Here is a 15,273-nt window from a genome sequence, read left to right as displayed (position 1 = left end):
TACTTGTTACCGTCTATCTTTTGTATTATAACCATCCTACTGGATGTGAGGGTATCTCATTGTGCTGTTGATTTGTATTTTCTAATAATGATGTTGAGCATCTTTTCTTGTGTATATTTTCCCCCAACTATTTCTTTTGAATTTAAATTATTTCTACTTCTCTTTTTTTTAATGTTTTTTATTGGAATGTAAATTTTGTTCTTCTTCGTGATATCTGTTTTGCCCCAAGAACTCTCAAAGCATATTAAATACTCATGAAATCTCCTATTAGAGATTGCATGGCCTCTCAGGGTGCCAAGCTGCTGGAGCCACGAACTGTAAGAATTTAAGTGAGTTTCCACCAGCAATTTTCCAGAAAATATCCACATCACATTATTAGATCACAAGCTTTCATTACCCCCAAATTATGATGATGATAATGCTTTATTAAAAAGCTTTTAATGTCACAGGAATGCCAAGAATTTTTTTCAAAATTATATTTTCTCAACTTTTTACATCCCTATGAGGCAAAAAAGAAGCAAGAGAAAGCAGTAGCTATCTCAAAGGGTCCTCTAAGAAAGTAAGTGTAGAGGTTTGTATATCTAAAAAATTCTACTATGTCATGGAAAAAAACCTTGTTGAGCACAACCAATGTTTCCAGATATGCAAGAAAACTTCAAAATTGTTTTTAAATTATATGTCATCCTGGATGTAACTCACACTGCTCATACGTAAATTTTAGCAATGTTGAAATTAACATTTGCTCTCAAATTTGGTTGAGGCCAGAGAGAAAGGAAAGGTTTTAAAAATTCCGTATGCCAATTTCAGTCCTGTACATTGAAAGAATATTTGTATTAGCCTCTAAAGATTTGTAGTAGTATTCTTGAAAAAAAAATGTGCCTGAGATTCCGTGCAAAGTCCTTATCAGTCTAAGTGTTTGTCGCAGCTGCAAGGTCTTTCTGGCTGTCAGACCTTACATGTTCCCATCTTCCGTTCACATTGTATTTGATGGCTTCCAATAGCATTAGTCATTCTCAATCTTACTGTAAGTTGAATGTATTTGGTCATAGTGTTCACAATGATGAAATGCATCAATTCCCTTTTAAACTGGACCTTTTTATGGAAGGTGATTTTTCTTTTTAAAAAAATTTCTTTGAATTTTTGTTTATTTAGTCAATCCTCAAATACTGGTTGAGGACCAGACATGGGAAATACAATGGGAGTAAGACTGTTATGGTGCTTGCCTTTGTAGAGCTCATAGACTACCTGTGAACTCCAAAAACAATTACATAACTGCAATTGTGATAAATGCTAAAAATGAACACTTTAAGATTCTATGAGGGCCAGCCCCATGGCTTAGCAGTTAAGTGCTCGCGCTCCGCTGCTGGCGGCCCGGGTTCAGATCCCGGGCGCACACCAACGCACCGCTTCTCTGGCCATGCTGAGGCCGCGTCCCACATACAGCAACTAGAAGGCTGTGCAACTATGACGTACAACTATCTACTGGGGCTTTGGGGGAAAAATTAATTAATTAATTAATTAAATTAAAAAAAAAAAAGATTCCATGAGAGCACGTCTTGTGGAAGAGCTGACCCAGTTTGTGGCTGTCAGAAAAGGCTTCCCTAAGGAAGTAGCACACAATTTGGGACCTAAAGGACCCCTAGGAGTTAGCCAGCACACGGGCACAGGGGACTAGCCTAGTTTGATGCTTTTGAGGACCTTAATGAAGGACAGTGTGTCTGATGTGTGAGGAGCAAAGGCAAGGTAGGTGGGGTAGGCGTTGTATAAAGGCAGGCTAAGGATCTGGGCCTCCGTCAGTGGGGAGCCATTGAAGGGATCAAGGCTGTGGAGTAGCATTTGTTGGTATCCTGTAAAATTAAGAAAGGCCAAGTGACCCTTTGCTCTGTCACTTTCTTCTGTCTTGGTCAGGAATATAACTGGAGAAACTATCAGCCCAGCCAGATGAGTGAATCCGAGTTGCAAATGCTGGCAAGCCTACGGCGGCAACAGAATGAAGAACTGGAGGACGCTGGGGCTTCCCATGGCCTGAGTGCATCCCAGGTTGACAACTGTAATGTCAGCATAAGTAGCAGCAGTGATGACACAACCACCTGGAACTCCTGTCTGCCACCCGTGAGTCCAGGGCTTTGTGTCTTTGTTTATTGCCTTAATGAGAGCAAGCTTCTTTCTAACAAAACCCAGCCTGGCCTGGGAAAACTAGAGCCAAAATGAGAATACTCCCTATGAGAAATATTCAGAGCCCATTCTGAAATAGCGTTTTAGGTCTGGGGGCATTGTCTTTTCTGAAATTGTCTTATTTACCTTCAGATAATGTACGTTAATTGTGTGGTGATATATAAAGCCATACTTTGAAAGAAAAAAGGATAATTTTACTATAGACTTGGGGTATCCCATTGCATCCCCAGCTCCTAGCATAAGCCCTGGCACATAGAAGGGGGTCAGTGTTATATGAATATGTGTTAAATGAATGAACAAAAAGGAAGAGACTATCAATATACTAAGTATTGATTGAATATAAGGACAGAAAAGAAGCTTCTGTAGAAGTCACCAGATGTTTACTGACTCCTCCCTGTGTCTCAGGGCCATGATAGGCACTGCAGATGGTTCAGCAGCTCATACTTTCCTGTGTGTTTATACAGTTAAAGCGCTTTTAAATATGGCCCATCATCCTCACCATGGACCGGCAGAGGAGTCGGAGCAGGTCAAAGTCTTCCTGTTTTTCAGGTGAAGAAGCCAAATCCTGGGCCCAAGCTTCCACACTTGGTCATTGGTGGAGCACAGAGCAGAGCCCAGTGTTTTGACTCAGTCCATTCTCCACAATACTGTCCTCAAAGATCTTGTGGCTTACTTGGAATGACAAAGCAGGAACATCAACAGAATAGTCCTACACAGCACAAGAAATGTCATGAGGCAGAAGAATAAAATCATTATTATAATAACGGTAATCAGAGCTACCATTTCTTCAAGCACCTAGAGACATTTTAAGACTTCTGTAGGCCCAAGGAACATCTCCTTATAAGGCCACGTTAAACATCAAATCAGACATGTTAAAATACACTTTTATCCACAGTAAATATAACTTTTACTTTATAATGTTTGAAAAGAAATATAAAATTATGTAAGTTCAATTCATGTTTATGTAAAATTATATAAAGGTTGGGTTCAAGTGTAGTTGACAGGGGATAACTTGTGTTTTAAGTGTTTAATTAAATATTTATTAATTTTGCAATTTTCTTTTTGTCTTTTTAAAGCCAGTTTTTTTCCAGGTCTCCACCATCTTTGTAAATCTTAGAAATCTCGGAGGCCCTGGCACACGTGTTATCTAGTTTACTCCTTACTGCTGTCCTGTGTGGTAAGCACTATTGAGTTCTCATTTCCAGATGAGAAAATTGAGGTTCTTGAGTAAAGTGATTCAGAACTAGCTTGGCATGACCCCCAAGTCTGAGCTCCTAAGCACCATGATATGGTGACTTCTTGATATGTGACTTAATTGTCAAGTGAGTGCTACCCATATCCAGCAGAAGGTGAGATTTCTGCTCTGGAGAGAACTTACAAGTCTTCATGGAGGAAGAATTCAAATTGTCTCTCAAGAGATGTAGGGGAAAAATGATGTTAATTTTTCATTAGTGTTCTTTATCCCCACCTTGCCTACTCTCCAGGTTTCTCTTGCCTTAGTTGTGCTTTCATTAAACTGAATAATCAAGCATGCATAATACCTCCAGCAGCCTTGGTGCCAAAGAGTATCTACTCATTCAGCAAAAATAGGCACGTGCTGGTTCCTCAGAGTATCCTAGTAGCCAGAGCTAAGAACATAAGAGTAAGTTGCAGATTTTTGCCAATGCAATTTACAATGGAATTGAAGCACTGCCTTTCTTATAAAACATTCCTCAGCAGTCACTTAAAATGAAAGTAAGAAAGAGAACAGTGGCCTCCTGAACGAGCTCATTCTGTCATGAAGTAGCTCAGAGACCAACATTACAAAAGGCAAGCTGAGGAATGATTATTTATGAACTGAAAACACTGAACTCTTGGTTGCCCTGGATACCGTGTTCTCATCACTGTCCTGTTCTGGCAAGGACTGAAGTCCTCATGCATGACAACTACTCTGCTCTGAAAGTATACGGCCAAAAATAACACCATTGGTAATGAACTTAATAACCCCTCTATTTGACCAAATGAGAAATTGAAAACAGTCTATTTTTTAGACAGAGAAAATAATTGAAAAGCCTACCTTTGGTATTCCTAAGATATGTTTATTATTGCATCAAATTCAGTCTATTTCAATATTGGAACTATCACCAAATGGAAAATTGCATTCCTTAATGAACTCTGCATCTTGTTGCTCATATAGAGTTTAAATAGAGCAATTTACAAGAATCATTGTGGTATTTCTGAGAGCTCACGCCTTTCTCTTTATAAGTTATACAGGGACAATGAAAAAGAAGAAATGAAAGAATTCATAACTTTATTTATCACAGTGATATCCTGCTTGTCTTGTATCTCAGTGATGGCACCACCATCCACACTGACAGTCAAACCAGAAATTGAAAGACATCTCCACTCCCCCCCGCTACTCCATTTTCCATACCCACTTGGTCTCCAAATCCCGAGAATCCTCTCTCCTTTGTACGTCTTAACCCTCCCTACCTAATACTATAGCCACTTTATTCTTCATCCAAATTCCTTCAGTAGTCTCCTACTGTCTGTACCTCCAGTCCAAGCACCATAGCCTGTCGGTTAGGAGCATCTGCTCTGAAGTCCAATTGCCAGGGTTCAAATCCAAACTGTGATCTTGTAAAGCACTTGGCACTGTGTCTGAGACATCAGAATCATTTAATAAATTGAGATTAGTTGTCTTTATTATTTACACTGTGATCTTTCTAAAGCCCAGATCTGATCTGATCTCTGCCCTGCATGACGCCCTTCCGTAACTCCCCATTGCCTCTTTAGTTTGGCGTACAGGGCCACCCATGATCTGAGACCTGCTCCTCCTCCAGTCTCATCTCTCACTGCTCCCCACCTTTCACTCCATGCTTTAGTCCAGGTTGTAATTCCCTAAATGCACTCTTCACGTATCGTTATACCTTATATCTGATTATCCCCCAAGACTTAGCTCAAAAGCCTTCTGTAGCCCTTCTCCAGCCTCATTGTGAGACATGTCCCTTCCTTTCTGCCACTAGATCCAGGAGTACCTTCATGATAACTCTTACCACAGTGTAGCTTGTCTGTCTCACATTAATTCTTTCCACATATTTTTTTTGAGTGGTACAATGTGCTGTGGACTATGCTGGGGATACAAACAAGGCTTTACTCAGCCTTGAGATGTTCACACTATTGGAGGGAAGCAGATAGTAAACAGCTCACCGTTAAGTCAGGGGAGTGAGTAACAATAGGATAGAGAGTTAGGGGAACATGTGAGAGGGAGCAATTAATTCTATCTGTTGGTTTCAGGGATGTTTCCACAGGAGGGCTACAGCTAAGCCAGGGTTCCAGAATGGGTGCAAGCTCACCATGTAGGAAGAGGGGGAAAGGAATTCCAAGTTCTGAAAAGGAACAGAATTAAGTCTGTGGAGGTGGGGGAGGAGACTCTCCTTTCACAAGATAACCTCCTCTCAGTGCCTTTGTTTCTCCGTCACCTTGAAGAGGCCTTGAAATGAATTTTTGCGTGTCTCACCATCACTACCCACCCCCACCCAGCATACACACAGAACTACTCCACACTCTAGCTGCACTGTGCAGCTTGCCCACCGGTGCCATGCCTTTTGTCCAGATCGTGTCAGTCATGCCATTGCTCATGTTCTTTCTTCTCCTCAAGACCCTCTGTCCTTCTTCTCTACCTAGAACACTGTGTTTTCCAAGGCCCAACTCAAATGTCACTGCTTCATGAAACCCTCTCTGACCCTCAGCTACCCTGCACAGAATTATCTGCTTCCTTCTCTGGGTCCCATTTTCTTCAGGCTCCATGATAGCACTTACTACATCAGGTAACCATTGTTACCAATATCCTCCCGGCCTGGTTGTGAGCTACCTGAAGGCAGGACCATGCCGAGCACAGAACTGGCATGAGGCACACCCAGTCACTGCTGGTAGTTAATCATTGGTTGAAGGAATCAATCAATAATATTAAAACATTCCTTTTTTTACTCTAAAGTAAGGTAGTTTTCATCAAAATTCCAAAATAAACATCAGCTTTGCTATGCTTAAATACATCTTGAATGATGCAGGTAATATTTTACAATCAAGATTTGATAAATAGGTATTAAATATATGCACAAAGGATAAAACTCCCTCTGGGCAGAGCTGGATGACCAATGGTTAAAAAAGGAGAATTAGGCAGGTCACATTCAGTTTAGCGTCTTTACCTAACGACTTCACATACATTGCAGTCTGAAACCAGAAAGGCTATACAGAGTAAAATGAAGAGTTTTTAGCAAAATCTATTGTGTTTGCTACCAGCTTTGATTCCTCAGCTTTCCTAGCATCTGTGCAGTTCAGAGTAATATGTACTGTTTAAAAGGTGTTTAGATATAATAAATTAGTCATTTAAAAGTGTAATTAAATGTAACCATATTTCTCATAGCAAATTGGCTTTTGTAAGCATCTCTTGCTAAATAAATCAAGCCTACTGAGAAATCTATTGGCCTTTGACAGACAAATTTTTCAAAGTTTCTAACTTAGAACCAAATTCAATTAAAACAATACTTTACAACTTCCGTGGAAACCCAGCTACAAGTAATCAGTTTTGGAGGGTTTCTGTTAGGAGTAGCCCTCATGAGATTTATTCAAAAACTGGGCTCTAGGCAGCCTTAGGAAGGGAGCTAGGAGTTGGTTATAATGGATTTTTAAGTGAATTTTATTTTGGTGAGAGATTTTGATTGACAGTAGCATAAAACCATGTCTTGGAGTGTGCGTGTGTCTGTGTGGTTTCTTTTTAAGGAAAAGAAATAGCTGTTAATGGAAACAGCTTCATGGGATGACCAAAAGAATGTAGACTCTGCACCAGCCAACCTGGGTTCAAATCCCAGCTCTGCTCTTTACTGGCACGATCGCCTATAAAATTGGAATGCTAAAGGGCCTTCCTCGTATTGGCGTGGTGAGAATTGAATGAGTGCGTGGAGTGCATGTGCCCCGTGCCTAACAGAGTAAGCTCAAGCTGATTGTAATCTGCAGCTCCCCCAAAATTATTCCCCTCAAAGGGCCACTTGAGTGATCAGAAAAGATTTCTAGGACAGTGTCCCTTTTTATGACCTCTGAGGTCTGTAAGGGTGGGCAGAGGTTCTGCTGTGCTTGTTTTTATGTGAGCTTCGCCATTAAAGTCCAGACTGACCCCCGCAGAGCTTTACAAATGAACTCCTGCATTATTTCATTATTTCAATGTTTCATTATTTCTCTGTCCTGCCTCTAACCTAGATTCAAGAAAAGCACGCCTGGTGTGCATGCTACCCTGTAAGTAGATGCCCCAGAGCCATCATTCCTTCAAGTTAAGAATTCCCATAATCTAATATCAAGCGCATACGTCTCCTCAGCTTATTTTAAAAAAAAAAAAAAAAAGCTCATCGCATGCATCCATCAACTTGGCACACTGCAAAGCGTAATATTTGGAGAAAAACGAGGCAAAATGCACTTGCTAAAATTACAAGCATATGGTGAGGTTCTCAGACAAGTTATTTATGGTCTTGATGAACCTTGCAACATTATTGCCATTTTCATGGGTTTTACATAACAACGTGAAAATATTATCTTTACCTTTTAACATGGCAGGATTATCTTTTCTCCTGTTCTTTTATTTAGCCTTCACTTCTCTCCCTTACACCAGAATGACTAGGCTGGATCACGGAAAAGCAAAGCTTCGTGCGCTCGGCGGTGGTTAATTTTATCGGAGTGCGGGTTTCCCAACACTAGTGCATAGCAACAGCACCACCAAAAGGACGAGGTCCCAGGTTTCTAGGATCTGTTGTCATTTCTTTTGTCATCAGCATATCAGCATTTCACATGATGATGGCTGGCTGCTGTGTGTTCAAAATATAATATATTGGCATTTGAGACTATTTATAGTTAATAGGTATTAATTTGTTCTGATCTGCAGATTAATTAACTTCTCAGCTCTCTGTGTGTGTAATGAGTTTTCTTTTAATCCTCCTGAACTAAAAAGGTAAGTAGTTGATTGTGCTAAGCTGCGGATAAATCAGATGAGCAGATGTTCTTATACCACTATCGAAATGATATACGAAAACTGACGTTAGAGTCAGTGTAGTGTCTGTGCTGTCAGGAGAAAGGATTGAAAGGTGGGAGTTGTTCTGTGTTTAGTGACTATGAAAGTCACCCCATGAAATAAACTTTACTCGTTCTCAGAGTAGTGTCTATTATGTCTTATGATTGTCCCAAATTTGGCAATGTGGCAAAGCTTATCTTCTTTAATTTTAAGTATATAGCGACATGTCGTAAGAATGAAATCAGATGAATTTAATTTATGATAAGGAGGTAGTCATATATTTCAAATAAATGTAATTCAGGACCACTTTTTTTTTCCTGCCATAAACTGAACTAAGTTTATCATATCTGTTATTCAAAAACTTAGGTGAACTCCTGAGGTGGATTAAGCACTGCAACCTAGTGGTTAAGAGGGTAACCTGTGCAATCAGACTGCCTGATCCTGGCTGCACTGTTTCCTGGCTATCAGGATCTTAGGTTACACCCAGTGTCTGAATTTCCTCTTCTGTTAGATGGAACTGTTAATTCTATGTATTTCATAGAATTGCTGTGAGAATCAAATGAGATAGTATCTATCAAGGATTTAACACAGAGTAAGTGTTCAATAAATAGCAGTTACTGCCATTATTATTATTGTCATAGTTATTTGTAGCTATCTGTTGCTATTTCTTTGCTGCTGCTTATGATATTCTCTAAATATGGCTGAATTCAAAAATCAATTTTATTGTTTTTAACTGGTGCTTTCACAGGATGTTACCTACCTAGAAATAGTAGAAATAGGTTTACTGCTGCATATATATAGAAACATGTCTATTTCTATTTGTGGATGGGGATATCTGGCTTCAGACAGCACATCATATTCCAACCCCACTCCCACCTCACCATGTTCAGAGAGCTTTTAGAAACCGTTAGGCACATTCTCATTCATTCTGATTTGGGCCTAGGAAAGCAAAAAGACCTCATCCAAGTGAAAGCTCTGCCTTTTCAAAGCATTAAAGCAAAGTTATGGGAACTGAAATATCTTGAAGAAGCTTTTTAGCTGCATCATTGCCATAATCCCTTCCTCCCCCTCAGTCTGATTGTGAAATTGGGAGACATGTACAGAGAAAAGGAATTGGGGCCACCCAGTTTTGTATGGCACCCACCCCAAAGCAAAACTTGCATCCTTCCCCAACTGGGTCATTAGCAGTTGGGGTTTATAAGTCAGTTTATAGCAGTTACATGTATAATAGCCATGATATGCTATTATTAAATTTAAGTTGGTTCTTGAATAAAATATTTTTGGGTAGCAACTTGGTAATTAGTTTTCAATAGTAAAAATTAAGTAAAGGAATCAGGTATTCAGACCAAGTTCCATTATCCTACAATTATTTTAAGTGAATTTTTTCATTTACCTCTCTATCTATTCATGTCAACAGTCCTTGCGACTTCGAAAAGTTTCCACTAGTTGTTTTTTTATTTTCTAACACTTAAAAATCACTATGAATGTGAATCTTGTATTGGTTGTGTTCTTATTCACTCTTGTATCATTGGATCTATAAACATGAGCAAACATGGAAAGAGTCAGTCTGTGTGGTCTAAGTGAGAGCTGAGTCACAAACGAGATGGGAGTCTGTAACCATTTGTGTTCCCCAGAGGATGGAGTAAATCATTTGGAATAAGGGGGTTGGGGACAGGTGTAAATAGAATTAATGGTATAAAAATAATAAAATGGAAATTTAGTTGAATATCAGGACTATGATGCTTAGAGTTATGGAAGTGCCTCTGAAAGTAAATAGGGGGAGGTCCATTCACTGGAGGCCTGAGTACAGCTGAAATACTGGACAAATACCAATGAATGTATTATCGGGAGCATTTCTGCACCAGTGTGAGTTGGTCTGGAGAACCTGTTATGCCTTTGCTTACTAATTCCTTTTTGGCTGTAAAATAATAAAGCCTAAATCATAGAACTAAATTTCACTTGCAAATTGCTGAAAGTCTTATTTCTCCAGTGAAATCAAATATGTCTCATGACATGTTTTTCCTTCCACTGCCCTCCCAGCTGTAGTTTCTTATTACTGAAATGGTGATGCATTGATATTGCTTCAATTACCAAAGTATCTGAGTACAGTACATTTAAATTCATGGTGCATCACAGAGAGCCAGGCTAAGTGACTGTGATTATCAGACAGGGTGTTTGATTTAAATTAAAGGAACACTTCCAAGAGTGTTACTTTATTTATGGAGGAAGACTGTTTACTGTAAAGAATTCCCATCACCCACATCGTTAATATTTTAGGACTCATCAAAATAAAAAATATGTGGAAAATAAGGAATACGTGCTCTATATGTACAGGCACCATTGCTACACTGTTTTCTTCGACTGGGGTTAGCACTGTGGGGCCACGTTATGGGTAGCAAAACCTCGACACCAACCCCATTGGGTAAGGAAGTAACTGAAGCCCTTTAAACGCAATTCAAAAATGTATACCAAATTCCAGTGGTTAATAAAATGAGAATGTTAGAAATTATTTTCATATTAGAATTTTATGGTTGTTAACCACATAAGAAAAATACTTTGAGCTGATGTTTGAGAATATAATTCTTATCAGATATAATGGAATTTTCTTCCTTTATAGAACAAAAGAAAAACATCATTTTTGTTAGAGGCAAGTGTTTAAGGCTTACATGGGATGTAGTTGTTTAGCTGTGTTTTGAGATAGACAGTAACTTAAAGGTTTCCTGTGAAGGGAACAATTGAGATTTCACTTTTTTTTTAGGTATTGGCATCACTTTTTTCAGTTCGTTGATTAATGCTTGAGGTTTTGTTACACACTTGGGGGAAATGACCACCTTGACTTCGGATTTACATGTGTAATTCCATTAATGAAAATAGCAGTTATCCTTGCATTAGATATAACACTGAGATATAAATATATATTCTATATCTCTGGGTCTCTGGGTTATTGCCGATACTTATTATGCAGCATTAATTCCATGAGACAACTTGCTTTGTTTTGCTGTATCTGGAAATATCAACTAATGTTAACAGCATAAAAATTCTTCAAGGAGGAGGATTCCACACATGAACTTTAATTACACCATAGATGCCATTTAGTCCAGTGACTGGCCATTAAAATAACCTGTTTTCTCATATATACCACTTTGTTATTTGCTGGATCTCCAAAACAGCCTTTGACTCTTCTGTAAAATAAACCAGCCCCTTGTTGCAGATTCTCAGGAAAAAGTTACAGTAATGAGAATGTATATGGAAGCAAATGTAAGAAGCATTCTGCTGATTAGTACCTCACAAATGTTTTGTCTTTTACAGCCTGTCAACCAGGGTCGTCACTATCAGAAGGAAATGAATCCACCTTCTCCTTCTAACCCCCGGTAAGAATCATTAATAATCTAAATTTTTTTTAAAAAAAAAAGATTATTTAGAAGATTTTGCATTTTTCTTGGTTTCATGAAATTGTTTTCCAAAACTTCCAAAGAGCTTCCAAAGTTCTTTCCTTTAGAAATTCTAGTTCAGTCTGCTTTTCTTATTTAGTCTATGGTGTAGTAGTTAACAGTCTACCTAGGTTTAATAGCACCTCTGCCTGTGGGACTTGGATCAAGTCATTTAACTCAAGTAATTCAGGCATAATAATTACCTCATAGTATTTTGGGAAGGATCATATGAATTAATACCTGAAAAATTCTTAGCACAGTTTCTGGCACATAGCAAGCTCTCTTTAAGTGTTAATTTCTTCACTATTATTTTATTTGCATAGATATTTCATTTTAATAGATAATTTGATGTTTAGTACATTCTAGGCATGAATCTTTTTTTGCATGACTTGGTGCCTTTAAATTTATCAAGATACTTATATGAATTCAAATAGCCATTCTCTTTTTTTATAATTTCATAAGTTCATAGTCTCAAAATTATTTCATCATTTCCACACATGTCGTTGACATAGGAGTCATTTGTCAATATAGAAAAACCTCATTATTTTAGGCTCATTAGAGACAAGCAAATCTGAATTTGAGTTTTGAAATATAAGTAGTGTTATATGGCTTTCAGTATCACTTTATTACTATTTATTAAATACTAGGAATTAATTGAAAATCAGTCTATCTTGAGCTCCACCCACAGGATCTTAGTTATTGGAATGCATCTCATTATCAAGCTCGCTCACCTGGTCTGTGGGTTGTCCGCTGTCCCGTGGAATGGACCAAAACACCAACAATAGCATTGTAGCTCTGGCTCCAGGGTGTGGTATCTGTTACACAGTGTCTGAATTAAGACTCGTTTGCTGCACATCAAAAACAACTTAGTATTAAAAGTGGGGGAAACAGAGAGAGGGAGGGAGGGACAGGAGGGATTTGTTAAATAAGAATACAGGACTGTATCCTGGAACCTGAGGGCAGCCAGGCCTCAGAAGGGGCCTGAAACTAGGAACTGGAAGGCTGAGAGGCAGCCAGGCAGTATCCTCGCTCCATCTCTGCTTGCTTCCTCCTGTCTCCTCCGTTCTTCTCTCTAAACATCAGCTTCCTCTGGTTCCCAGTCACATATGGCTGTCTGACAGCTTGGCTTTATATATTATAGTGCAAAGTACATGCCGAGGCTGACAGGTTATGTCTGAATCCCAATTCCTGCTTTCCAGGAGACAGAATGTGATTGGCCTAGCTTGGGCCAAGTATTCACTTCTGGTCCAGTCAGCAGTGAACAACCAACCAAGCCATGTAAAACTAGTGTGGCTGCCAGGAGACCACCTACATGGTTTATAGGACTTTCAATGGGGCCCAGAATATTCGTGACGTAGGTAGAGCAAATGTTCTTTATTAGTAATCTCTTCTAAGTGTTCCTGGTCTATGCACTTGATCTGATCATTCTTTCATGTTATCTAGTAGGGGGAATTGTCACTATCATAAATAGATATAATAAGGAGTTCAAAATTAAGATTATAATTTCAGTGTATGTAAAAAGGTGTTTTAACATTCCTAAAATCAGTTCTCTCTTGATATGTGAATATGTCTCTTTGCAATCTTGCAGCTCCTCTAGATTTAACCAACAAACTATTTTTATCTACATATGAGTAAACTTTCAAGTCCGCATTAGAACCAAGTCAGAATTTGCAGTCTGAACAAATGAAAGTGATGGTAAGATATGTTAGAAAGTGGAGGCTTTTGTTTCAATAAACGGAGAAAGGGGACCTAATTCTCATCTTAATTCTGCTACTCACCCCAGTATATGATCTCAGGCAAGCCACTCAGTCTGTCCAGACCTCATCTAATTATATGAACACCCTCATGTGTAAAGGAAAGGAATTGAGTGACATGCTCTCTGAGGTCACTTCCAGCTTTATGATTCTGTAACAGTAATGAGACTCATTACAGACTTTACATATGAAAACCAGTTCCACTATTGGAGGGAACACTGCCCTATATAGAAAACATACCTCATAATATTGGATTAATTAATTAACTAATTAACATTTAGATGTGGTAGTATGTGGCTTTAAATAGCTCTTTTAAAGTTTGATTTCCAAAGATAGAATATAAGAAAATTCACCAACTAAACAGATAGCTTATTTTACTTAACCAATTAAATGTTCACTCATTTAGGAAAAATTAATTTACATTTTTACATAATAAAATAAAAAGCCAAATTCTAAAGCAAAAAATAAAATGCCCCCAATCCCATTTGTCAGCAAGTTATCCAGCAGTTTCCTAGAAAATTATTGTATAGCTGTTCAGAAAACCTGCAGATTATGTGGCTTGGCTCTTGGCTCATAAATCCAATAGCTTGGAGAATTGGCAGAAGGGCATTATTGGGCCATAAATAAAGAAAATGATAAAATTATGAGATCAGCATAGATCATCATATAAAAATGGAATAAATTGAATCATGTAATACGCGTAATTTAACTTAAAATTGAGAGCTATGATTCTTAAGATTTGTATTTATTATATTTCTTACAAATAGTATCTCATGCGTTAGACCCTAAAATACAGAACTTTAAAGTTAAAAGATACTGATAATGCATATGAAAAAAATATATGAAAGGAAAAGATAAGTCTCTAAGTCTGCCCCCTTAGATAAACGAGCATCTAACCTGAATCCTGGATTAATAGTTTGGCGTACAGAGGCTCTGAACAATACAAGAGAAGCAAGTAGGCTCTTGATATCCTGAATTAAATGTGGTTGTGATCAGAGTAACACAAAAGTGGTGGGGATGTATATGCAGGTTCATACAGAAGCGAGCATGATGGCGCCCTTTGGGAGGTGAAATGGCCACATTAGCTTCAGTGAAATATCTGCAGCTACTCCCGAGACCTAAGAACCTAAGATTATAAAATTATGTATACTCATACCCACGTACGTACATATTTAGAGAGTCAACTTTCAATTAGCTTCATTAATGTAACAGAACAACCAGTATCCCCAGAGTCTTTCATTTACATTTTATTCTGAAAAGATTTTTGTTTCTGCACCATAATTACCTTCTTAGTTTTATGTGTTTATGGTTAAAGGTAAAGAGAGTAAATAGTATGCAATCCACAAAGCAGGCAAATTTGGGTTTGAAGAGTTGACTCTAGGATGAAAATAGCTAAAACACTGCATATATTCACATATTGTTTTCCTCAGAGTAGAAGAATTCACTTGCATTCATAGGGCAATGCTTGACATTGATTGGAGGTGGGATACAATGGTAATCATTTCCTGAGAAGTTTATAATCTGGAAATTGAAATACACATAGTTCGCTTCATCATATTCCCCTGTGTGTCTAGGTTTGCAACAAAGCCATTTCCCCTGCATTGTTAGGCGTGGGTGTGATGTTTTCCCTTATTTTTTGCCTAACATACTGACGGATATTTAGGCAGCATCTCAGATGCTGGGGCCCTTGCCTCCAGTGTTCACCCACACTGCCTCCTGGGGCACTGATAGCCTCTATGAGAAGGTGCAGAAATGGCTAACATAATCTAATGCAATTTAGAGGAGTGTTGGGTAGGAGGAAACAATTTCACAGTTCATTCATGTTGAGAAATGTTTCCTAGCATGTAAACTTACATGCTGCCAACAGAGTAAAATG

General features: G+C 38.4%; 1 protein-coding gene across 9 annotated transcripts in view; it reads left to right on the top strand.

Annotated features, from left to right (window-relative positions):
- The window catches only part of CFAP20DC (CFAP20 domain containing), a 226,793-nt gene that overhangs the window by 166,829 nt on the left and 44,691 nt on the right, over window positions 1–15,273 (top strand). For 7 of the 9 annotated variants that reach the window (XM_058562112.1, XM_058562095.1, XM_058562100.1 and 4 more), the window contains 2 exons: window positions 1,909–2,112; window positions 11,522–11,583. In XM_058562112.1, coding sequence (XP_058418095.1) covers window positions 1,909–2,112; window positions 11,522–11,583 — 266 coding nt within the window. Of the gene's footprint in view, window positions 1–1,908; window positions 2,113–2,639; window positions 3,058–3,251; window positions 3,597–11,521; window positions 11,584–15,273 lie in introns of those variants that run through there. The other 2 variants (XM_058562107.1, XM_058562120.1) reach the window with 2 other exon arrangements.

Source organism: Diceros bicornis, chromosome 2, assembly GCF_020826845.1.
Source record: "Diceros bicornis minor isolate mBicDic1 chromosome 2, mDicBic1.mat.cur, whole genome shotgun sequence".
NCBI classification, from domain to species: Eukaryota; Metazoa; Chordata; class Mammalia; order Perissodactyla; family Rhinocerotidae; genus Diceros; species Diceros bicornis.
Note: the sequence above shows the minus strand (reverse complement) of the source record. Positions and strands in the feature narration are given on the sequence as shown.